Source organism: Aspergillus alliaceus, assembly GCF_009176365.1.
Source record: "Aspergillus alliaceus strain CBS 536.65 unplaced genomic scaffold BDW43scaffold_74, whole genome shotgun sequence".
In the NCBI taxonomy this organism is placed as follows: Eukaryota; Fungi; Ascomycota; class Eurotiomycetes; order Eurotiales; family Aspergillaceae; genus Aspergillus; species Aspergillus alliaceus.
In genome coordinates this window covers 18,619-43,078 of record NW_022474757.1, presented here as the reverse complement: position 1 = coordinate 43,078, position 24,460 = coordinate 18,619, and the positions used below count along the sequence as shown (strand labels likewise).

The window sequence follows — 24,460 nt, the reverse complement described above, 5'->3', positions numbered from 1 at the left end:
GGTGTCGCCGCTGGTTCCGCCCCCGGTGTCGCCGCTGGTTCCCCCCCCATACTGTCGCCACCAGCTTGACGCACTCCTTAAATTAAAAGTTAGCTTGTTCATTGAGCACAACAGCAGATTACTCACTTTCAGATATGCTCTCAGCCTCTGGGTGTTTCAGTTCATGAGCTACATCTAGAATAAGGGCTACCAGTTCCCCGAAATCTGGGGACGCAAGCTCTTTTATGAGTCTCTCTTGTTCAAGGCCACTGATACGATTAAGCTCCTCCCATACAGCGTCTTTGAGCCTGTTTATTTGGGGGGTTGAAAGAACATGGTTGGGATCCTTATAAGAGTCAGGCACCTCGTAGACTTCTTTCTTGTGTTGGTTGCGGTGCGTAATGAAGTGTCGAGCAACAAGTTCAGCATACTTTGGGGCGAGCGCCATATTGAGAATCAGAAGGTAATGATTTATACTATCTATTTCTGGAGAAATGTTGCAAGTCTACAAGGAGCTGTCGGGTTCTTATAGTGCGATACTGACTCTTAGTTGTAACTCCTGGACCCTAGTAAAGATACCCCTGATCTGCATCTTAGGGCTATCTCTACTACGGCCCTCCTTTTTCCATACACTCTATAAAGTCATCCCTTCCTTTCTCCTTAGCTCACAGTAGTCCAAACGTCAGTATTTTCAGTTAATGCCTCTCCCTTTCTGATGGGTCTTAGGAAGTTCAGATAATGTACGCCATGTGAAGACACACCTATTTTTATATGCGCTTATATAATTTGAATTACCTCAAATAATAAACCAATATTTATAGTTTAAAACCTCTAATGACTGAGTATCACTCTGCCCTTTTCCGCAGAATCCCATTTTGCTTTACAAAGAGTGATGAAGATTGCCATTACCGTGTGTATGTATGTAAAGAAGTACAGGATATGAAGGGCATGATCTCCCAGCACGCCGTCAGGTTATCTTTCTCTAATGATCATATTTTGTTACTGCGTTAAAAGAAGGATCTAGGGTTAGGATTTCGGGTGCCACTGTACATAAAGTATACTATACTAGTATATAAACATGGTGTGTGGAGCTTGAACATTCTGCGCGCGACTGAAAGGTCTCGACAACAATTCTTCTACATTTTCGCGTTTATTTGCTGATTGGCCTGTCTGGCCCGCGGATTGATGCACAAAATAAAATAACTTCCAAGGGTCAATTGTACATATCGTACCATGAGTCTAAGGGAGTCCCAGGCAATAACAGCCCTCTATTTTGTACTGTACTGTACCCCTGAGCTCATGACATCCGTTGTTTTTCTCCCCAAGTCGGTCCTCTCTTCAGATAAACTGTTTAATTAGCTGGAAATACTATCGCTGACTATAGGGTTCTATGTTGGCATTCCCTGGTTGGCAAACCGAAAGGTTTAGGTGTATTTGCAAAGTCAATATACCTCGCGGCACACTAGTCATTGCAGATTCAGGCCTGGCAAAGGTCAACCGCAGCAGTGCAGACGCGAGAGTGCTTACAACTACTGTAGAGTATCAGGGCGTAATCATATTGAGAGCTCATGGATATGAGTGCAACCGGTTCAAGCGGTCTGCTGAGCGTGAAATGGGACAGAATTGGAAGCACACCCCGCAATTACAGAACACAGTACTCGCCATCCATACAATAAACTCCTTTCGCTGTGTATTCCTTCTTGGGCCTTGCATTAATCACCCATTCCTTCCCAACATTCACTTGCATATGTATAATACCGCGCTCAAGGAAGAGACAATCCATGCCATACGCGATATTACGGTAGGTGAGGAGCTCATCATCACGTGTATCAGATGTACTAATCATACTCGGAGCCAGCGTCTGGCCGAACTAGACCGATAGGGATTCCAGTGTACGTACCTAGTGTAGGATGGTTTATCATCTTGGCATGGCCGCAGCTATTTCACTGATTTGTTAGTTAAAAGGCTTACTCAAGTACAACACGCTCGATCACTAATAGTAAGCTGTTGAACATAATGAGCAAAACAATAAAAGGGTAGGCCCTGGGATATTGCTGAATTCCGACAAAAACAACACCGGAGAGCGCATGGGAGTTCGCACAATACAGTATGAAGAGGCTAGAAAACAAAAATTGAAGTCTCATTGAGTTGCGTTTCTGAAAGTCAAGCCAGTTATTAGCATCCTATATAGAAAATGACTGAGTAAGTGTCGGACAGGAGGACCACAGACAATGTTTTACTACTTACTAGCTTCCATATGGTTAAAGTAACATACGCCCTTTAAATAATTGTCCCGTATTCTGACCAGTAGCTGTTGCTAGCTATGAAGCACTGCTAGTCTTGCTTGTTAATACTGTACATATTTTAATACAATATTATACAGTGCTGTGGACACTACTTCAAAATCAGAGAAGCGAGTGGGCACGTCTCTTTTCTTTTAAGCGGACCTGTCAACCTAGAAATACCTTTAAATGCCACGTATTGGGACTCCTCAAGAGTCCGCGCGTTTTTGATGGTCTAGTTGTATATTTTGGTCAAACGAAATAATCTGCAAATACTGTAAGCATCGAGCACCTTACGCAATACACACCAATGCTGTACTATAGCCTCGTGAGATTACGCTACAGTATAGTAATGCTTGTTGGCCAATCAGATTTCCAAAGACTGTAGGGATGTCTCTTGCCAGGGACAGCCTGAAGTAGGCGCAAAGAGCGATGTAGTACTTGCTTCAGAATACTATTTTTAGAGAGTGTTCATCGTGTAAGAACGTTGCGGAAAATACGTTACATAGTATGTCAACTGTCTTTGAAGCACAGTAACATTCCGTGCCACAGCGGTGTGTACAGTACATATAGTTAAGTAGGCAGCACTACAGGGGCGAGTTAGAATTGCAGGATTTCCACGAACTAGCTCTAGAAATCAGATTTGTCTTGGCCCTACAGTCTAGGAGCGGTCTCGAAGTGTATAACATAAAAGTGTATTTCGAGAAGTACTATGTATGCAAGGAGACGGAACAATGTATCCTGACTCATCCAAGACTTAGCAATAGTAGCTGCCTTCATGGCACCTAGCACGCCAGATTCCTATAAGGCTACCGGTAGTAGCGTGCCAGTTCTATGTGGAAGATATATCTTAGATCACATCATATCAACGTGATCTGCAATCCAATTGAGGCAAGGGGCCATGGTAAAACAGTGAACGAAACCATCACCAGTCAGCCAGTCGGCTGTACAACAAAGAGCTATAGTGGGTGCTCGAGAAATTAAACAGTATCCTTGTTTGACCCTTTAGTTCGAGGGGCTGAAATAACTATTATGGTTGCCAAAACTTTTCAACTCAGAATCCTATTCTGTCCCCCATTTCACAGAGGGCTTCTCTAAAGCATAAACGAAATGAAATCAAACAGTGGTGTAATATACATTTACATATTTCAACTGCTCCTAGTGTTTAACTGGCAGATGAGTCTTAGGATTTTGATGTTGGGGAAGGCGAAGAAAAGTGCGGACCGTCTAGCAATAAAATCTTATTAATTTGCCGGGTGAGATGAATGAAAAATGTTCCAAAAAGGCTTCCACCCAGACCAACTGTTTAACGTCTTATCATATCAATTTGCTACGTCCATTCAATCTTTGCAGACCTAATCTATAAATCCGTAAGTAAACAACTCGTTTCGCTCGCATCGCCAGCTATATATTCCTTCTTCTTCCTTACAATTTCATCTTTCCCGGCCACATCACTCCTGTGTTATCTTTTTATCATACTGCTCACGGCCTTGCCTGTCTCATATCTGAAATCACAAGGACCCTGGCATACCAGCATTATGGCTACACATCGATCAGCGAATCTTAGGGACAATTTATCCCTTGTTCTTTTGCACGCTTTCAGTAGCGCCTATTTCTTTTCCAAGTTCATCTACCAGTCTTTGCTCCATGCCCAATGGAAATTTTCAGATGAACTGGTAGTCTTAGGCTTTCTTCTGACTGTCATTGCCTTCTCCTCTCTTTGCATACGAACCCACACTACGCAGCAGCCACCGGAGTGGGAACAAGCGGGAACGATTATTCTGATCGCTGTCTCAACCATATCATATATCTACTTTCAGTTCTATTTCGAAAAGTGGCCACTTGCAATCTATGTGGCAATATTTTCTCTGACTGCGAGGAAATGCGTATCTTATTGTTTACAGTCTAAGGCGAACTTTCCTATCATGTGCCTCACATACGGCATGCTCGCCTTGATTCCTGTAATTCATGCGATCTTCTGGCCGTCTGCTTGCCGACTGCCGATGACCGCTCCTTTTCTCACATTTTTATCCTTGACTGCGATTGGTGGCCTGAGCTATACACTACGAGTCCCACAGAGACTTAATATACTCGGATGCGCTTCTACGAGCAATTTTATCACGCATGCACATATCATGATCGCGGTCATATTCTTTTGGCAGAAATTGTCTGTAGCATATGCATCAGATGCTGTTCAAAACATAAATCAGTGCAAAAAGCTGACATGGTGAGACTGTATGGGGCTCCAGAATATTTTGATGTGTATCAGTTTCTATGTCATGGCTTTAACTTTAGTCTCAAACCTGTGCCAAGCTGAATGAAGCGAAGCCCTATTCGGAAGTTGCATAATTATGCTTATGCCTGAAACTTCTAGCATCCCCCAATTTCAATACTGTAATGTGACCGAGTTGCTGTATTTTACATGTGCTTTTCTTGAAAAATACAATATTTCATTTCAAACATTTTTAATGTAACAAAATCTAGCAATGATCGAATAGCAATTCGGCCTATTGGCATACAGAATATCCTGACCCAGGTGCATGGACACTCGGCCGCCAGTGAGGAACATCAGGCCTTAGACCAGAAGGGCATAAAAGGGATCTCCTCCCTCGACTGGAGTCCAGCATGTAACTAGCCTTTCTCCTCTTTTCGCAGATACTCGCACATATAAAACCCCTTCCCAGCCTTTGACTTGTCTCTCGTAATGACGACTGCCATGCTAGGTTCTGCGCGCAACCCCATCCCCATTGATATCGATGACAACAGTGTCGAACTATCCGATGGCACCGGTGGCGATACCATCCTAGACACCCCAAGCCATTCCTCGTAGAGTCCTACCTGCTCTGGCAAGGAGGACGCTACTCAGGCGCATCGAAGCTTCGAAGACTGTGAGTCAATGCCTATGGATGGCGACAGAGCCAAGGGCATGACGAATTATGGTACCAAGTTTGGCGGACAAGCGTCGTCTATTGATGAGCATGTCAGTGGTTGCCGTCCTTGCACGAAGGGCGGCAGGATACCTCCACAGATTGAACAAAACGATAACCAGGCTATGGTTGATGGTATGTTTCATCCTCGCCTTTGAGAGGGTTCACCGTTTGATTCACCGTGTAGCGGATACCCAAACCGATGAACGCCAGCGATCCAGCCCGACGGTCCTACCACCATCTAGTGCCGAAATGGACTCGGTAACAGGTATTCTTACGTACCGACAAACACTGGACGGTGATTTGGAACTCCTCTGCTTCGAAGCGAAGTGGTGCTCTTACTCCAAGCTCAGACAGTGTGCACCGGATCTGCTGCATGAGTATGTCCATCGCGCAAGCCTCCGTGAAAGTCCAAGACTACACAAAAGGCGAGCAGTTTCTGAAACGCCACTGAGGCCACAGAAGCTGAAGAGAGCTAGGCAGGTGTAAACGATAAATGAGACCTGTGTCTTTGCATGCTTTGGATGACCCACTTGTTTTATTGATTGATGGTTTCCTCTTGTGATCTTCTGTGTTTTCGTAATTGGTTTCCTATGATTCATGCCCCATGATGTCTGAATACCGAGAAAAGATAAGCATCTTATCCTCTAAGGCGTAAATAGTATTGTTGGATTGTTGGTCTTTGCTGTTTTTGAAATGCGACTGTTGTTATTCTATTTTAATGAATTAGTGTATGCCCGGCTGCTATTGGTTGTTCGAAGCTGCCCACCGTCTCCAAGCAGGGTCCACTCCAAAGTAAGTCACTCCACGGCATAAGTTCCCGTTGAATCTCATTTGTAGCCGACGCGAAGTCGTTTTCGCTGGTGTTCCTCTGCCCCATACGAGAGCTGCTCGCGTAATATCTTTCGCTTTTTGGTCAGTCGTACATCCAATTGCGAACGATGAAAGTCGATAATCAAGACCCGACCTAGTTCAGCGTTCCATAGAATATTATCTGGCCGAAGGTCCTGATGCAAAATCCCGAATGAACGAATCGTCTTTTGAGAACGCAAAACTTCATGCCTGATTGCCTCTACATGTTTCATCTTACTGATGGGTTCACCACCCCAAGCCATAAGTAACATATGGCGGATCTCTCCAGCTCCATGTAGGAAGTAGATTTTGGCCAGGTCGATTGCACCGAGAAAAACAGGGACTGCAGACCCTTGTGCTTGCCAAAGTATGCGGTAAATATCTGCTTCACGTTTCACCTCGTTCCAGAGATAGGACGTAGTCCCTTTACCGACAACTGTATACCCATACGCAGTGCAGGTGATCTTGAACGGTGCTCCAGATGCTCCACAGGCTCCACAGGCTCCTATCGGCGTGCAGTCGCGGTCAAGATTCTGATCCAGCTGCTGTTTGATCTGCTGAACCAAACTCTTGGTGTCGATCAGGTGTTGGCTGCTACTTCTACCCTGCCGATGGAGCATAACATTTGGGCAATGATCATCTAGCTGGCCTCCTTGTTGTAGGCCAAGTAGACATCGCTGGGTACAAAATTGAGCGCTGTGTTGATACCGGCCGCTTTCATTATGTCGGGACCCCGTCTGACGTGCCGATCGTTGCACCGATGGAGATGATGGAGACGATGTGACCTGGCTGAAGCCACGCTTCCGCCCACCGGGAGCAGGGTCCATATCGGAATCAGGGGAGTCAGTGGAGTCTATCATATTTGGCGCACACTGAGCTCGAGACCGCGTCGGCATTCGACGGCGCTGTGTAGGAGATTCAACAGGCGAGGATGACGGGAGATACTCCGAGACAGTGCGCGCGGAGCTACCCGAGGGACTATATTCTGAGCCTGGTGGGTTCTGTCGTAATTCTCTTTCCGGGATTTGGGAGCGGGTGTGATCAAAACTTGTCTTCCAGAGCGGCAGCTGTGCCCGTGCATTATTTCGCCACGCCTGATCGCGAAATCGCGCGCCGAAGCTCATTAGACACAAACACAACACCCGCGCAATAGCTGTCAATGGCTGCTCGAAGCTGCAGTTATCATCAGGATCAATCTCCATGTTTGGCTCACATAGATGGTAGTATAGGGTACTCGGTTCATCATAGGGGACATGTAGCAGAACCAACGCAAATCCATTAGTCAAATAGGAGTACTCGAGCCCTTCCTGAATCATCACATGGTACTCTTGGGTCACAGCGGATCCTGTCAGCCAGGCCGCATTATATTTCAATTTCGTAGGCTCTTCAGTGGGGACGGAATCAGGCTGGACTATCTCTTCCCAAAAATTCATCGGTTGCAGTCCTGCACGAAGGTTCTCAACAGATAGCTTATGAGGTGGCTTATACTCGACTGTCGTCAAGAGGGTATTGTTATCTCCATCAACTCGGTGAATACAGAACTGATCCGGTCGGGAACGCCTGGAACTTGTCGCCCCGTCCAATTGAGAGTCATTGGCTTCGATGGGATCGAGAGCGTTCGCATGATTGTCAAACCAGACTCCATCACCCAGGCCAAATTCATCTCGAGCAGCCGGTATCTTGCAGAGCTCAGCGATAATATCATGGACATGGTCCTCCACACCAAATCGTTCATAGCTCTCTAGATCTTGTTCACTGCTTAGTGCCCTTTTATTAAAACGTTTCCCAAAACCTTCCAGCTCAAGACGAGGCGGGAACAGCTGTGCCGCAGCCTCCCCTGGAGGTTCTAGATAGGTGCAAACAGAGCGGAAGACCTCCTGTTGCCTGGCGGCACAGTCTTTCCAAGGCTGAAGTCGTAACGGACAGCATTTCCCTGTGGGCGGCGGGATCTTTCCGGTTGTGGATTGGGACGGGGATGCGGCTTGTAAAGGCAGCGAGAAAAGGGTATGGCAGTGATGAAGGAGTTCCCGAAAGGTTGTGGGTCGTGTTCGTTCCTTTTCCTGTTCTCGTTCTTCCTCGGCCTGTACCCTCAACTCCGCTTCCCGCCTCCGCTCCTCCTCTGCTTGTCTCCTCAGGTCCGTTTCTCGCCTTCGTTCTTCCTCCGCCTTTAGAAACAGTGTCTTGTAATCCGGTGAGCTGGAGCTAGCCATCTGCTCTGTAAGGAGGTAGGGTAGGTAGGGTGATCAAGAGGCTTCGTTTTTATGGAGCTAAGGTGAGGAGAATTAGGCATCAAGGGGTCTGTACGTATCAGCTGACCACGGATTCCGGCCAAAGTATTCTTCCATCAGAATAAAGCCCAGTTGGGGTAGGGAGTGATCTGATTACATACCGTGTCATGCTCAGAATTATATTAACTAAATTAGGCTATGGTTGGTCTTTCTGCAGGCAAGAACTTCACGTTTTATTGGCCAATGCTCCCTTCCCTCATGTATTTCAACAACTCAGTGACTGGCTGTCAAAGGGTTGGGGGCATGCTTGTTGTGCGAGTTAGGACACTAATGATTTTGGCAAAGTGACTAGTATAACTCTCATTCAGTATTTCAATGGATTATGGGAAATGCGAGCTACGACACCTAATTGATTGACTTTATAGTAAATACTTGACATAAAGTCAAAGCGATAGAGAAAAAGAAAAAGTAAGTAGCCGCCTATCCATAGCATACCGCCTACCCAACTGCCTTTCGGGATACGCGGTTCCGTGGCTACTCCGGTATTAAACTAGCGAGACAAACTTCCAGCTGCGCTAAGCTTCGTACAAATCCACGTCAAAACCTAACGTACCCTGAGTGGGAATGCTATAACCATTCGCATGGAGAGCCATTCGGACATGTGTTGAGGACAATCAGACACCATCACTCAAAGCAACATTGCGCGCAACTTTGACGATATTTTTTATCTAAATCAATGGTGTTAGAGCGTTTACTCATACCGAGGCAGCTTACATACCTGCCTGCCGTTCAACTTGATCTCAGAGAACATGCTAAGATCTTTCCCTTCAATATCTGCATTCGCCTCCTTAAGAAAATGGACAAGAATGTTCCGCCGAGCCGATGCATCAAGGTCATCATACAGCAACTTTAGCTGAATGCGATCAAGAATAGCATCATCGAAATCGTTAAGTAGATTGGTGGTAAGGAAAAATATCCCGTTATAATACTCCAGTTTGCGAAGAAAAGTGGCAACGATGCGGTTCTGTTCTAGTTGCAGATTATTGCGTCGTTGCAAATACACATCGGCCTCGTCGAGCAAGAGCACTGCCTTCCAGGCAGTTGCCACATCGAAAATCCTACTCAGTTGGAATTCCAGCTCTCCTGCATCCGTACTCAGTTGTCCAGTTGAAATCTGGGGGCCTTAGCGCACATCGACCTAACCTTGCCAAAGGGACCGACCTACCGAATAGAGTGGCCGCCGAAGTTGCTCGGCGATAGTTTCTGCCGTCAATGTTTTCCCTACACCTGGCGGCCCACTATCACATGAGTTAGCAACACCTCTTATCACGAGAAAGTGGACCTTACTGCAACAGAATTATAACACCTTGTCCCTTCCCAGCAACAATATCATCCGCATTTTCGTTGTCATCGTTTGCCGTGTTGGTCCGACTTTCCGTTAGAGACTTTATGACTTTTCTCTTTGCGTCTGGAATACTTAGCATGTCAAACGGCGATGGCGAAAATCTGATTTGTTGAATGCTCTCCACCGCAAACTCTCCTAAGGATTGTTAGCGCCTATAAAGTGTGGTCTTTAGTGTGAAGTCCTACCCCAGATTTTCTCATTCAGGGAATATCCAAGTACTGACGGACTACATCTCACTAAGTCACGCTCCTTCATACTTCTCGGATCCATGCCGTTACTCTTAATCCGGTCCACCGAAACTCTCTCCACAGTGTTGCTAAATATATCAATGATGGAGATCTTTTGAGTCTCGAACTTCGGATAATTCGGGTTGCTCCTCCGGAAAAGCTTCATATCAATCATAACCCTGCTGCTCACATGCAATTTCATGAGTCGTTCTTGGTTTAGTACGAACATGTTTCCTTGATATTGGCGGTAATGACAGCCCAGTAAGTCGATGTATTTTCGGCCATTTGATACACACACACACACAATTTATTAACGCCCGGCGGCTAAGCCGAAAGGGCAACTATCGCTAATATACTAATACATGTCCTAATATATACTGTGTCTCCTTAGAGCCCATACATAGTTGCTTTTAGTATATGTCGTCTCGTTTGTTTGCATCGTAGGAGGGGGGGGGGAAAGGGATTCTCGTGGGTTAGTAATTTTGTTAGTAGACTAGCTTGAAGGCGCTTCTTCAAGTGTTCAACATCCTATCTTCGGCAGCTGAAGCGCGTCTACCGTCTCTGGCACGAGGTGGTTGGTGTAAGTTGGTCGGTTAGGAGGATTGGGTGACTGGTAATTATCTCTATGGTTATGTGGCGTTGAGTCGGCCAGTGGCGATTGCAAATCGTATGGATGCCCGTACCGCTTCGAGGTTTGGGGCCCAGTTTTGATCATCTGATGGTGATTTCCCTCCCAGGAAGAAGGATATGTTGCCTCTGTGGGTGTTGGTGCATTGTAGCATTTCTGCTCGATGTGCTGTCCACTTTCGACATCGAAAGAGGAAGTGCTCTACAGTCTCTCTTGCCTGTCCACATGCACACTGATCTGTCTGCGCTGCGTTGATTCGGTAGAGATACCCATTCAATCTTGCCATGCCTGTTCGGAGTTGAGCCAATGCGCTTGCTTCGTTCCATGATAATCGATCATATAGCTGTCGGGTGTGTTTGCCTGGGAGTGCCGCATCCACTCTTTTGGCGTGTTTCCCAACTTTCTCTGGGAGGCCTCTGTTGGTGCTTACTTGGGACCGTGCAATATTGAGGGTGGTGGATTTCATTCTGGGGAGCTCTGTGTATGGAATGGCATCGTCTTGGGTCGCTTCCCTGGCCTGCTCTTTAGCCAGGCCTAACAGTTTATTATCCTCGCTTGTAGGGACCCAACGGATATTGACCCCATTTCCGTTCTTCTGCAGTCTCTTAATCAACTTGTATATTTGGCAAACATATTCCTGGCCTGACTGCTGTCGCGGACTTCTCAGTGCAAGTGCGGCCGCTTTGTTGCTTGTTAGCAGCATAATTCTGTACAGCTTCAGTACCGGTAGCGTTCTCAATGCGTGTGCCATTGCAGCCAGCTCCCCCGAGTATGGGTTCTGCTCTGATCTTGTGCCAAGTGTGACAAAGAAGGACTTCAGTTTCGGCTTTTTATACTTGGGCGGCTGCTTCTGGACAACTCCGCCAAATCCTACCACCCCATTCCGTGCTGAGCTGCTCACTGCAATCTGCATTGATCCACCGGTTTCTGTCTGTGTCTCTAGGGTTTCCCCACTATCGGCCTGCATTCGTTCCTCCCATGGCGCTAATGTAAATGGGTTAATGGTTTCCAGTGTTTCCATTTCTATGTCCTTCAGCGCGTCTGCCACCTGATATAGCGGCGAGCGATGGTATCTTCTGAACTTCCTGATACGGGCTGTATTCCTGCGGAGTGGGTTGGTTTCTGGTAGGGTGTGGATGTCTGTCCACATCTTCACTGCCCGTTTCCAGAGCCGGCTGTGTGCGGTGGCAATGTGGGCCTCGGCTTCTGCCACACTTGTCGCAACTGTGAGGAAGGTTCCTACAATCGCTTGAGCTCCAACCCTTTGGACCCGGTTAATGGGCCCCATGGCCTTATCTTTGAAAGCGTGCATCCAAACGTTAGAGGCATAGTCTACCACTGGGGTAACAGTTGATGTGAATAGCTGCCGCGCTGTTGATGGGGATAGACCTCTAAGTCGTCTAAGCTCCATTGCTGCTTCGAGGCCCTTGGACGCTGTCCTTGCTATATGTTCCTTGTATTTAAGTCTAGTGTCCATCAACACTCCTAGAATCTTGACGTGGTCTTTGGGTTCAACAGCCTGTCCCTTGATGATGAAAGGCTCCTGTTCTGATTTGTATGCTTTGGGGGTAAAGTATATAATGGCTGTTTTCTCTGCTTCAAACGTTGCTCCACTTCTCCTCTCCCAGTCAAGCGCTTCTTTAATAATTGCTTCAATATCTTTCCGGTTACTCTGCACTGTTGGCCCTGTCACCCATGCAGTGAAGTTATCCACAAAAGCAACCGCTCCTCCGTTACTGTCAATCTGTCGTTGCACTAGGTCTGCATTGAAGAAGAGGAATAAGATCGGGGATAGAGGTAAGCCCTGAGGTAGCCCCGCCTGTGGAAGGCTTTGGGCCTCGGACACTTGCCCATTAATTTGGATAACCGCTGTCCGCTCTGAGCAGAACGCCTCAATCCACCGGATCAGCTTCTCTGGTATGCCTCGCGCCCTCATCCTCTGGAGCAGTCTTTCCTTGCAGACCCCATTATAGGCTCCTTTAACATCAAAGCTAATCAGGCTCACGACCCGTCGGCCCCGCCAGGCCGTGTAGATCTGCTCCTGCAGGAGCAGGAGGGCCTGTTCCGCCGATCGTTGTTTTCGGGCTCCAAAGTGGCTGGTTGGGAGCAGGCCGTATGTCTCCACCGCGTGCGAGATTCTTTCTGCAACCACCGATTCTAGTATTTTACCAAGTGTCGCCAGAAGTAAGATGGGCCTCCAGGCTTTTGCAATAGTGTAGTTCTCTTTGTTCGGCTTTTTGAGTGGTATAATCTTTGCATGTCTCCACTGACTTGGTAGCGTGCCTTCTTCCAGGGACGCGTGGAATAGGTCAAGAACCCTGTGCTTGACCGCGGGCCAAGTCATCTTCCAAACTATTGCCGGTAGGCCGTCTTCTCCAGGTGCCTTCCATGATTTTGCTGCAAATAGCTGTTGTTCTACTTCCTCCATGGTGATAGTAGGCATCTCTACTGGCGCTCTTTGGGGTCTGGGCTCTTCCTCATCAATATTGTCCGGCAGGGAAGGAAAGAATTTGGTTAATAGTTCTTCGGCTTGTTCCTCATGATCGGTGGTGGTGGTTCCATCTGCTCTGACAAGCTGCAATACTTTCCCAAATGCTACATCCTCTCCCGACTTTAGGTACTTGGCTGCCTTCCATATATCGTCATTGTCTGCGAGAAATTCATTCCAGTGCTTTTTCTTTTATTGCCGGATGGCGTCGTGATATTGCTTCCCTGCGCTTTTGGCCGCCCTTTCCAGGTGTGCTGCGGCTCGGCCCGCCCTTCGCTCTGACCGAGCGTGGTTTCTCCAGTATGTGTATATATAACGGAGCTGTGTCAAGTCCGTTGTCCACCATCGCTTTGCGTATGGTGACGGTTTGGCCTTTGGAGTCAAGGCATGAACTGCTTCCAACACCGCTGTCATTAGTCAGTCAGTTTTCTGTTGCACTGTGCCTTCCGACAGTGGCGTCTAGGGTTCTCGCGATTTTGGCATTGATCTCCTTCCATGGCGCGTTTTTGAGTAGAAGTCGCTCCGGTTGTTTTGAACCCGGCCTCGGGGCTTCAAGCACAGTTTCAATCGTGTGGTAGTCAGAGCCGTGTTCTGTCCCATGTATTGCATATTTTACCAAAGAATCTGTCAGATTCTCAGAGGCAAGGACGAGGTCGATTGTGGATTCATGATCTCCATCCGGCCCTCCACCATGCCATGTCTTCGTGCCTCGTTTAAGTACACTGCTCAGAGCAAATTCATTCATAAAATCAATGATTGGATCCGCTTCTCCCTGTCTTTCCAAAGACGCATCGTCTCCTCCCCAAAGTTGATCATGGCGGTTAAAGTCTCCCACAATCATTATCTCTACTACTGTGCCCGTGTCTCGCCTTACCTTTGTGATAGCTTTGCGTAAGCTATTGCATGTGTCATGCAAAGCCTGGGCATCTCCTCCCTCTACATAAACTGATGCCATAAAAATCAATCGTTCGGGGAGTCGGATGACCACTGCTGTCAGATCCGGGAATTCTATTGGCACTTGTTCCGCTTCCACATCCTTATTTATCCATAGCATGCTTCTAATTGCCCATCTGCCTTCCCTCCATGTGGAGGGGACTATCTTTATCCATTTGTGATGCCCCATTGGGGTTGTTAAGAGTCGGCCTTCAATTCTTCTTGCTTGAGGCTCTTGGATTGCTATTGCCACTGCGTCCTGGATTCCTTCGTCGTTCATTAAGCTGTCATGCACTGTGCCCTGTTTCCTTACATTTAGCTGGATTATTCGGAGTGTTCTATTCATGCTGTGCAGGATAGACCTTCCGACAGTTTTTGCTGTACGATTCGTGTGGGCCTCCGCACGGAACGCACCGAGGAACCGTTCCGTTGCAAATACTGTGGTGGTGGCCTTCCTTGGCGCATTTCGCGCACTTCTGGGCGTTCTTGCATTGGAATGCCTTATGGCCAATCTCTTGGCAGTTATAGCATTGTACCGGCCGTGGTCGATATTCAAAGGTGCTGGTTACGCCCGATTCTCCGCCAGCGTGGAAGAACCCGTCAGCCAGGAGTCTCCGTGCGTCGGTGCCTTTGGTTAGATACACGACCATGGATCCATAGGCCTTCGTACTCTCTTTTCTGCTGAGCCGTGAAATTTTGGCCACAGTGGCCTCATTTTCCTCACTGAATGCTGTTGCGGCTCCAGTTCTGACATCACCTTTTTCATCTAGCACTGCGGTCTTCTTGACACTGTCGACTTTGATCAGGTAAAGCTCGTCACGGAGCACCCGGGCTCCCGCACCGATCTTTGTTTCTGCGATTTTCTTAACCATCTGGTGTTCAGCTTCATCTCGGCAAGCAATCCTAATCCGATTGGTGTTCCTTGGGTCCACAGTAACCGCGCGGCATCGCCAGTTCATGTGGTTTTCCATTGTTCGGACTTCTGCCTCAACTGCGGCCCTGATTGGGCCTGCAGATATCCTATCGTTTTCGTTCTCTGCCATATTGGAAGTATCTATCGTGCAATACAATGTATCGGTGAAGGTAGTCGGTGTTGTGTTGAACGATGAGAGAGTTCGTATGTTGCTCGGTTGGCTAGTTGGAGGGGTGCGGGCAACATCTGCATAAGACAAGCTGTTTGTAGGACCTGCAGAAGTGATTGACGTGCGTAGGGATTGGATTTCGCGGAGGATCTCTTCGTGGCCGTTTTGTGAACATGACTCGGAATGGGATTGCAGTGTCAGCGTTTGTAACTCGTGTCAGACCTCTGCTAGGGCAGCACTAAATTCTTCTTTAACTCTCTTTAGTTCATCCCTGTGCAAGTCATCTCGTCGTCTGATCTCTCTCCTGAGTTTGGTGAGCTCCTCCACCAGTTGGACGGAATCCAAGTCCTCGGCCTCCACCGAGGAGTCATCCGAGGTTTGTTTGTCATGTTGGATTGCTGGGCGGCCTTGCGTTTTCTTCCTCTGTTGGGAGCGCGTGACTCTCTGCTCTATTTCTTTCTCTTGTTCTTGAACATAATTTTTTGGTGGTTTAGTGGTGCGTTTCGGTCTTGATAACCGCGGTGGTGAGCCTTCGCGTTCGTCGCGGTCCGGTGGTTCAGGGGTTCGCGTCGCGGCCCGTCCCGCCGGGAGGTGACCCGGGGGCATTTTTCGCAGAGTCGGTAGTGAAGAACCTCAAAGTTCCCAGGTTTCGCAGGTTGTTACAGGGTCCTCTGGCTCAGTCCCCCAGGGCTTACAGGGAACTCTGTACTTCATATATTGAACAGTCAGTGGGGTTTCCCATTTGATACGGGAATAAGCAAAACCAGTTTCACCGCCCAGAACACTCTTTCTCTTTCTTAACGCCACTGCCCAGACACCAGCCACAGAATTAGGTACACGTGGAATGACTGCTGTATATATAATACGGTATTTGTCAAGTCACGTGGGTGACTACCTCTTGTAACCAGGGCCCAAATAAATAACTATCAACTAGGTATTAAGAAGTCTAAGGTACATGCTCTACAGTTTTATATTCTGTCCCTATCAAAGACCACATGTTACCGTGATCTGTACCATGTAGCAGATGTTCATGCCCATCAAATGTAGATTATTTTGGTGAGGATTTAACATATCAACCTGAAAAGATAGTAACATTGGTGGCCTAGCGGTCATTTTGGTTGATAGAATGTCTTCTTTGGACGACGGAATATTATCATTATATTAGTAGTGTCAACATAGATATACTTGGTCTACACCAGTAATACAGCGGTTAATTAATGAATGAATAAGGGTCTAAATTCCTAAAAGATCTGTGTAATCTGGCAGTTTGCACAGACTGTGTGACTACATACACTGCACCGGGGTTGGAGATGATATGCCACTGGGCCATTGCCACACGTACACTAATGGGATATCACCTTATTTTCAGCTTTTGATTGCCTTCTCAAATCCAAAGTGTTCATGAATACTTACACATATGTACATGCATGAAACCAACCTCGGCGATATTGCTGGGTGTAAAAAGGGATAGCAGTGGAAGTGCCTTTCACCATAACAATGGCAGCTTATCTGGAACTGTTAATAATCACATAACATATGACCACTATTTCTGATATGAGCGCACGCTATTGCTATGACTTACTTGACACACACTTATCCCAGCCTGTATGAGGGTTCTATTGCCGCATTGTGGCAGGTCCAAGCTATGAATATAAGGCGACAGGCAGGAGCCATCGGTGATACGACATTTCGAATCCAGAAGAAAACGCATAGTATATGCCAAGAAAACATTCACCAAAACCAAGTTCTTCTAGCTTTGAATAGGTTTGTTCCCAGAAACAATAGAATTCTTCCTCAGTCAAGAACCATTAGAGCCATATGGACTAAGTGCGGGGTTTTGTTGGAACGTGGCTGCCTCCTATTGGCTTGGGTTCTCGCTTTCAGTCTTTGTATTCGAATTCGGCCCCGATCTGGTGGAGTAACTTCCGTGTGTTGTGATTCAGGATTAATTGTTATTATTCTTATCTGAAAGCTTGAGGGTTTATATATGAAATGAATATCAGATTGATCGGAAATCAATCTTTCAATACGAAATTCTATAAGAGAGACGTCTCCTGATGTGTGCCCTAGGACAACTGTACGCTCTTTAACTACTGAACATGATGGCCGACGCCCCGGAGGCAGCCATAGGATTTTTACACCGTTAAGCGATATCCAATGGTCTTCTATCAATAACTCGGCGGCGGTAAGGGCAACAACAGAGGTGCGATTGTTAGGTGAGAATTAAATACTTAGCTGACCAATGTTCATTTCTAGGAAAGCACCGCGATTTGAAAATCCTATATCAGTGACAACTTCTTCGACTGACAGATTTTGTTTCACGGCCCCAGTGATAGGATCCCAGATCTTGACTATGTTATTAATGGAATCTGATGCCAGCAGTTGACAGTCAGGTGAGAATGCTACAGCCCTGACTGCCCCTGAATTACCATCCAGGGTGTGTTGCAGGGTTCCAGTACTAGTATCCCAGAGTTTAATTGTGCCGTCATTGGAGCCTGATACAAGAAACCGACCACCTGGCGAGAAGGTAATGGCCCAAATAAAATCCAAATGACCCTCTAAAGTCTGTAGCAATGTTCCAGTAGTGGCATCCCAGAGCTTGACTGTTTCATCAATGGAGCCAGATGTTAGTATCTTGCTGTCCGGTGACAATGCAACGACACCTACTGAGCCCCAATGGCCGTCCATAATCTGCCGTGCGGCCCTCTTATCGATAAAGTTGCCTTGCAAGGCTTCAGTGGTGATGTCCTAGAGCTTAGCTGTGCTGTCAAAAGAACCTATTGCCAGTAGTTGACTGTCTGGTGAGAAAGCTACTGCCCAAACCGAAAATGTGTGGCCCTCTAGAGTTCGTCGTAGGGCACCGGTGGTGGTATCCCAGAGCCTTATTGTACTGTCATGGGTGCCAGATGCCAGAAGTCGGCTGTCCGGTGAAAATGCCACAGCCCCAACCGAACCTTGATAGCCGTCCAGGGTCTTTCGCAGAGGCCCTTCAACAGTAAATCTTTGTTTTAAAGCGCCAGTGCCGGTATCCCAGAGCTTTATAGTACTATCATGAGAACCTGACGCTAGTAACCGACCGCAGGGCGAGAATGCAACGGCCCGAACCCAATCTAAATGTCCCTCTAGACTCTGTTGCAATGATCCAGTCATAGTATCTCAGAGCTTGATAGTCTTATCATGGGAACATGTTGCCAGTACTTGGCTGTCTGGTGAAAAGGCGACCGCTCCGACTGCGCCCAAATGGCCTTCTAGAGTTTGTAGTTCTGCACCCCAATTTTTTGACCTTTGACAACCTCCTTATCCCGCTAGGGAGCTCTCTGCCGAATAAGATTCTTATTAAGGACCTTTCCGGTGCGAATATGAGGCACGAAGAATATAGTTGGAGCGGCGCGATATTAGCGATATGCCTATTTCTGAGTATAAATCGCCTCAGATCGAGTATAAATTGTGCTATTTCAGAATCCTTATTACTCCAAGTCAGAAAAGTCAGAAATTTCACTGTATTATTAGTAAACTATTAAACACCGGCCTGCTTGTTAACAGAAATCGTAGCTGCAGTGAACTTGACTTTTGGACCCGTGGCAAGAGACGGAGAATAACCCGGACATCATCTTCCTGGTCACATTCATCCAATGCATCAATCACGATCACCATAATCATACTTGTGCGCTGGCTGATTGCAAGAAGTGGCTGCAGAATAAGTTTCTCAAATTGTTCCCTAAGCACCCGTTCTGGAATATCTGGATCCTCCTCGATTGCCTTTTGGATACTGGGGCCCATTTGAGGTATAGTGCCTCCTAATTGTTTGGCAAGTGTCGAAAAGAGCACTTTGGCATTCCCTCGGTCTTGTTCACCCCTTTTGAAGAAGAAGCTCCCTGCAAGGCGATTTTGTTCTTTCAAATGGCCTGCAATAGTCTGGGAAATTGTTGACTTTCCCGTCCCGGCCATGCCGTTTAACCAAAAAATACATTTTCCACCGGATGTCTTGGACCAGTTGTCAATTTCGCGGAGAAGCTTGACTCGGGTCCCGGGAAGGCACTCAGTGTGTTGGTTTTCGTAGTCATTAAATGTTGCCCCTTTTGCGACATGTAACCGGCTAATATCTATCTTTTGGTTGATAAGATTGGCAGATCTCCTTAGTTATAACATTAGCTCGATTACCCACTAAGGATAGGGTTATACACCTACGTTTGGTCAACGAGCAATGATAAGTTGAACAACATTTTGTATCTCTCGATCTCGCTGATCGCCTTGACCACCTCCTCACGTTTTAAAGGCCATTTGAATGCTCGGAGCCCCCATTTCCTCATCCGTCTCTGTGTTGTTTCTGGATCGATTTTCTCCCTCAATGTCGTGAGAATTGAGGAGCATTTTGCAATATTGTCGATTAGGTCTTGGGAAACGAGTTTCGTACTGTTCGTGCTATTAAGAAGCTTGCTGAGCGGATTGAGTACCTGAGAAAGGGCGTCGACCTCCTCCCGAAGGTGGAGGATATCTTGCTTCGCTTCTTCAACTTTCTTGATGTAACTTCCACATATCTGCACGATGGCCCCTGTTAGTTGGATGACTGCGATAACGCTTGCTGCACCAGAAAGTGGTTCCATGTTCGGGACTGTCAGGATAGGCTCGCTAATTAACAGAGAAGCATGTGTTGTTCAACAGTCATGAATATTCTTAGGGAGATTGCCATGGAATACAGATCACAGATTTAGGTATGAGAAAGACGGGCAGGCGCTTGGAGCGAGGCTGAAGATGGTAATGCACTTCATCCTTATTGGTGTACAAAGCGCCGACCTTCCTATTGGTCTGCTAGAAGATAAAGTAACTAAACATTGTAATGAGGCAAAATACAGGACTGTTTCATATCCACGAGACACATCCATTATGCAAGGTATTCTGCCCTCACTTTTTTAGGGAGCTCTGGGAAAGCGTCCAAGACTCTTAAGGTAACACACGTCACGGGACCAGTTCTTCTCCCTACCACAACTTCACAAGGTCCCAGCATCACGAACCCCACCCCATTTCTTCTCGTCTTTGGCTTCAGTTTTGCCCGTTGCCCATCATGGCACCGCTACTTGTCGCCTCACAGCTTTTCGTGATATGGCAGTAATTCGCTAACTACATCCCGAATGGCCGTGGCAGCCGGCTGCAGCAAGCGTTCGGCCATCAACATCCGCACTAACCTGCGTCAATTCGGAAATGTTCGAGCTCTCCCAACCCTCCTCCCCTTAACTAGCGGTCGACCAAGATAACTGAGACAATGCTGAACGCTATCTGCAACCGTTTATAAGAGAGCCCAGACCTATATTGAGATGAGATGACTTGAATCAACGTGCACTGTTAGCTGAGCACTTCGGTCGATCGGGTGGTCTAGTAAGGCGGCTCGAAACGTAGCCAAGGAAAGAGATGGAAACTTGTGGTATTGCTACCTCCACAATCTATTGGAGTTTCGTTCGTATCATTTAGTCTATACAGATGAATCGGAATGAGATAAGCGAGCAGGGCATAGGGAAATAGGCTGGTGACCCCTCGGGATAACGCCGGTTCAGAAGTCACCTGGCTCCACAGAGGCCAACGGTATCAAATATTGCACCCTATGCGCAGGGCGGGATTATTCTTTGTCGAGACTTCCGGGGTTAACAGACGCCACAATGTTCGAGGATTTTATTGAGCAACTTCTGCAGCACTGTAGCAGGTAGCCAGCACCGAAGTCCCATTCTAGTTATTAATAACGCATCCTTCCATTGCACTGAGCGCTTGGAAGAATTGTACTCTTCTGCAGGTGTTTACTATGTACCTTACTCGCCTGGTCTCAATCCAATTGAGGAATCCATGCAGAGTTGAAACTTTATAGAAAGAAACTACCGTTAATGTGCAGGCCAGGACTTCGGCAATTTTCTTGAGTTATGCATTGATATTGTAGGCGCACGATAGCAGAGTCCCAAAGGTCATTTTTGGCAGGCTTACATTATTATTAAAAATCCGCAATAATATTATATTGCTTTACATATCTAATTTATGATAGAGAGCTAGTAGCTGTTTATATATATTGGTATTTTACTTATTGTTCACTATTATTCAACACATTCGCCGTTCAAAATAATACAGTAAACTCTTGCTACTATTTAAATCTGTTAGATTTAACGGCGTACAATTCTACTATGTACGATGAAATAACAGTGAATCTTCGATACTGAGGTTTATAAAACTGCAGAGCAGAGAAACTGTGCCTGACAATTGTGGCTTGATGAATGCATGTGATCTGAGTAAGACGAATACTGTATTGTATTATAGTTACAAGTGTCATTTTATGACCTAATTTGCGGCTAGTGTCTTGGCAGTAGCGTTCAGAGAGAGCAACAGTGAACCAGGCGGTGAAACTGGTTTTGCTCGTCCCTGTATTAAACGTGACTTTATTCCTTTGTCAGGGTGGAATTCCAGCGGGTATATGGGAAGACTCGAGATATCAATCGGCCCTCGAAAGACCTCTATTTGCACCTTCTCGGTCGACTCGCCGAACAGTTCTCCGTCGAAGTCGAAATATTCGGCATGTACCTCAAAACAGTCTACCTTGCGAACGGTCTGAGTCTCCAGTCCGAAGCTAAACCTGGCACATCTGGGCAGACCAGTGGAGGGGCAAGTCATGTAGGCCAACGTGCCTGGTTTGAAGCAAGGCCATAGAAGATCGTATGTAATCTTCCGATGCGCCAGAAGGGAGGAGAGTCGTTCTGAGGTAGACTGGTATGTCTTCTCCATATACTGGACCAATAACCTAAGATGGATGGTGCCCTCAATGTTGTATTCTTCTGGGCCCGTGTTCGACCGCAGCTGATTTCTCATCTCGGGCAGAAAATGATACAAGAATTTCTGCTCTACCTAATACTGCTATCAATGCAAGTGTTTCTGTGAGAAGGAGTGGCACAATACCTCAGGCTTGTCTGCCTCGAGACCTGCTATGCCGACATCTCTCAATATGACCCTCAAGGCGTCTCGTAAAGTGGGTGACTTGAGTCCATGACTCATTCCCTATCACAACCCTAATCGTCCAACCAAAACTGCGAGATAGGTTCCTATCGCACTAGGAATACAGTGCCACGGAACCCAAAACACCATGGGGGAACGTTCAATGAAAATGAAGGCCTGAGTTGGAAATTCAATGCTTTAGGAAATCGCAAGCTAAGGTATAACTATATTTCAGACATTACAATAATAGGCCACGGATTCCTTTCGTTTTGCAAAAGGACGACAATAGCAGTCCGGAAAGTTATACAACTGCTGACTGGCAAGACTAAGCAAGCTTGAACAAGGTAAAAGAGTGCAGACTATTCTATAGAATGCTCTTGGTATGAAAGAAAGTTTAGACATTTCGGCCGCATCTTTACTTCACATGTTTTTGTACAACCCCCACTTTTGACTTTCCGCTGAGCAGATATCGAAGCAACCTGGTCAGTACACGTGTTACTTCAAGCCAATCTTCTTTGAGGAATAAGTTATAGCTCCGAGTAAATTGTAGACTAACAGGCTCTTGATCGAAATGTCCCTGTGCATATACTCTGGAGATAAGATCTTTTGCAAAGAACCCACGAGCTATGTGGAGATAAGGACCGTGGAAACCAACTATAAAAACTTCTTGATCTTGGAAACCTGTATCCAGGATACTAAGATTTTTAGTAAGCTGTCCCAACATTGTACTGAAAGTTTCTCTTAAAAGTCCATTCCAAGTTTGCCCTGGAAACCACTAAATAGGATCAGCAGAGTTCCTACTCAAATAGATTATTATATAAGTTCCCCGGTAAAAGAGATTATTGGTAAATATTGAGCTCTTGGTCCAACAATAGCGGCGCCCTCTGGTCTGGTAGCAAATCATTCACCACCAATCGTATATCTCAATTCATGTCCATGTGTAGTAAACCTAGAGAGATTAGTAACGCTATATGTAGAAAAAGCTAAGAAACGTACTCAACTTTGGGATCCTGCTCTTTGACATTACTAAGATTGACATAGATAGTCTCTATTAGCATTTTAGATATTGTGCACTGGTCATGTATAAGATATTTAGATGGTTCTCTTCCAGGTATGTGCCAACTCTTTCTGGGCAAGGTGATTGTTTCGCTGGGTACAAAGACATTTGAGATCCCTGTATCATCAAAGGCGTTTCCTTGTAGATTGCATCGGTAGGAAAGTAAGTAATAGAAGACTGAACCGAATTTGCAGTCTTCTTTAGGCCCACAAAGTATGCGATCCTCGTCTACAATATCCGAATGTTGAAAAACCCAAGGAACGAGTCTCTCCACATCCTCATCTTAGATAACATGTTCAGCAGAAGATATCAACAGTACAGGGATATATATACCTTCGCGTTCACGGTCTATGATTCTGGGTATCATACCGTCAAGTCCAACCACATTGGAGTTAATAGTTACTGACATTGTAGTGATAAAGGAATAAAGGAAATCAGCAGTGCATAAGTTGGAAGTTGGGAAGCTAGCAGAATAATATAGTTACGGCTCCCGGAGGCGGTCAGTCGCTAGTTGATGACTGATTTAATTTGATTGGCTTGATAATTGACATTTCACTTTCAGAGCTATGCGGCTAGGACTCAGGTGACTCGGGTCGGTTGTGGAAGCGAATGTATGCTTGTCCTATTGGGTGGCCGGAACGGCCAAACTATCTAAATAACTAGCTTACTAAATGATGACTAAGCGAGATCGAACCAATAGGGCATGCGGCGCAGGACGACCGTATGTTCCAACATCGGTTCTATTAGGGCTAGTACTTTATCATCAATTTATTTAATCTTGAATTCTCTAAAGTAGGAATGACATCAACCTGCAAGGTATGCTATATTAAGCTCTATGCTAAAGCAGATTACTTAGGTAATTACCTCACAGGTTGGGAGCCATGTTGAATTAAGATATCCAGTAATCGTGACTAGGTGACTATAATGAAAGCTATCGCTCAACTATCTATATCCTACCACCTTTAATCATTCTGGCTGGCAAACAACATCAACCAATATGGTATACAAACATACCAGCAGACTGGGTGACCGGCGTTAGTTAAAACGGTTGGATAAATAGCCCACTAGGAGCGCCTTGGCTAAGGAGATCTTTAATAAGTATACTAAACTGCGTACAATTGGCAAGTGTAGGTTGCTTATTTTAGGTGGCCATGGAAGTCATGCAACTGTTGAATTTGACCATTTTGTAAGGAGAACGATATTTATATATCCTTATCTACCGCCTCATTCTTCCCTCCATCTTCAACGGCTCAATGTTACCTATTTTCGTACTTTGGAAAGCGTATACGGTGATTAGGTTCAAGACTGGGCGTATCATGATGCTAGCTATATTGACAAGAGGTCTCTTAAAGATCCATATGGAGATACGCCCCAAGACCTTTACTGTATCTAAGATAGGCAGTAGCTTA

General features: G+C 46.3%; 7 protein-coding genes across 7 annotated transcripts; all 7 read right to left on the bottom strand.

The window, feature by feature from the left end:
• Positions 1-5,847: 5,847 nt before the first annotated feature.
• On the bottom strand, positions 5,848-8,312 carry BDW43DRAFT_234143 (uncharacterized protein). The gene has a single exon (XM_032039571.1). The coding sequence runs from the start codon at positions 8,248-8,250 to the stop codon at positions 6,019-6,021; it is 2,232 nt and encodes a 743-aa protein (XP_031894721.1). The 5' UTR covers positions 8,251-8,312; the 3' UTR covers positions 5,848-6,018.
• A 630-nt stretch (positions 8,313-8,942) lies between these two features.
• On the bottom strand, positions 8,943-10,129 carry BDW43DRAFT_316394 (ATP-binding protein; the record flags this gene model as incomplete). The annotated part of the gene is made up of 5 exons (XM_032048291.1): positions 8,943-8,996; positions 9,047-9,442; positions 9,494-9,566; positions 9,616-9,808; positions 9,859-10,129. The coding sequence occupies 5 exons, from the start codon at positions 10,127-10,129 to the stop codon at positions 8,943-8,945; spliced, it is 987 nt and encodes a 328-aa protein (XP_031894720.1).
• Positions 10,130-16,249: 6,120 nt separating this feature from the next.
• BDW43DRAFT_292747 (uncharacterized protein) lies at positions 16,250-16,767 on the bottom strand. The gene is made up of 3 exons (XM_032043749.1): positions 16,614-16,767; positions 16,445-16,540; positions 16,250-16,374 (listed from the first exon to the last, which is right to left on the bottom strand). The coding sequence occupies exons 1-3, from the start codon at positions 16,740-16,742 to the stop codon at positions 16,273-16,275; spliced, it is 327 nt and encodes a 108-aa protein (XP_031894719.1). The 5' UTR covers positions 16,743-16,767; the 3' UTR covers positions 16,250-16,272.
• A 458-nt stretch (positions 16,768-17,225) lies between these two features.
• On the bottom strand, positions 17,226-17,733 carry BDW43DRAFT_292745 (WD40 repeat domain-containing protein). The gene has a single exon (XM_032043748.1). It carries the CDS (start codon positions 17,717-17,719, stop codon positions 17,255-17,257), a length of 465 nt encoding a protein of 154 aa, XP_031894718.1. The 5' UTR covers positions 17,720-17,733; the 3' UTR covers positions 17,226-17,254.
• A 793-nt stretch (positions 17,734-18,526) lies between these two features.
• BDW43DRAFT_323428 (uncharacterized protein) lies at positions 18,527-19,701 on the bottom strand (the record flags this gene model as incomplete). Its single annotated transcript, XM_032049742.1, has 2 exons — positions 19,220-19,701; positions 18,527-19,166 (listed from the first exon to the last, which is right to left on the bottom strand). Exons 1-2 carry the CDS (start codon positions 19,633-19,635, stop codon positions 18,527-18,529), a joined length of 1,056 nt encoding a protein of 351 aa, XP_031894717.1. The 5' UTR covers positions 19,636-19,701.
• Positions 19,702-21,346: 1,645 nt separating this feature from the next.
• Positions 21,347-21,871, bottom strand: BDW43DRAFT_316389 (uncharacterized protein; the record flags this gene model as incomplete). Its single annotated transcript, XM_032048290.1, has 1 exon — positions 21,347-21,871. One exon carries the CDS (start codon positions 21,869-21,871, stop codon positions 21,347-21,349), a length of 525 nt encoding a protein of 174 aa, XP_031894716.1.
• Positions 21,872-22,409: 538 nt separating this feature from the next.
• BDW43DRAFT_304273 (uncharacterized protein) lies at positions 22,410-23,460 on the bottom strand (the record flags this gene model as incomplete). Its single annotated transcript, XM_032045576.1, has 4 exons — positions 22,410-22,759; positions 22,903-22,943; positions 22,991-23,333; positions 23,385-23,460. 4 exons carry the CDS (start codon positions 23,458-23,460, stop codon positions 22,410-22,412), a joined length of 810 nt encoding a protein of 269 aa, XP_031894715.1.
• Between the last annotated feature and the right edge of the window lie 1,000 nt (positions 23,461-24,460).

Bases quoted from the DNA above. Each gene is read 5' to 3' on its own strand.
- BDW43DRAFT_292747 (XM_032043749.1), bottom strand. From the start codon at position 16,742: ATGCGTTTTCTTCTGGATTCGAAATGTCGTATCACCGATGGCTCCTGC. The intron at 16,541-16,613 runs GTAAGTCATAGC...TAACAGTTCCAG, and splicing joins CTGGGATAAGTGTGTGTCAA to ATAAGCTGCCATTGTTATGG. The intron at 16,375-16,444 runs GTAAGTATTCAT...ATATCCCATTAG, and splicing joins TTTCATGCATGTACATATGT to TGTACGTGTGGCAATGGCCC.
- BDW43DRAFT_292745 (XM_032043748.1), bottom strand. From the start codon at position 17,719: ATGGACGGCCATTGGGGCTCAGTAGGTGTCGTTGCATTGTCACCGGAC.
- BDW43DRAFT_234143 (XM_032039571.1), bottom strand. From the start codon at position 8,250: ATGGCTAGCTCCAGCTCACCGGATTACAAGACACTGTTTCTAAAGGCG.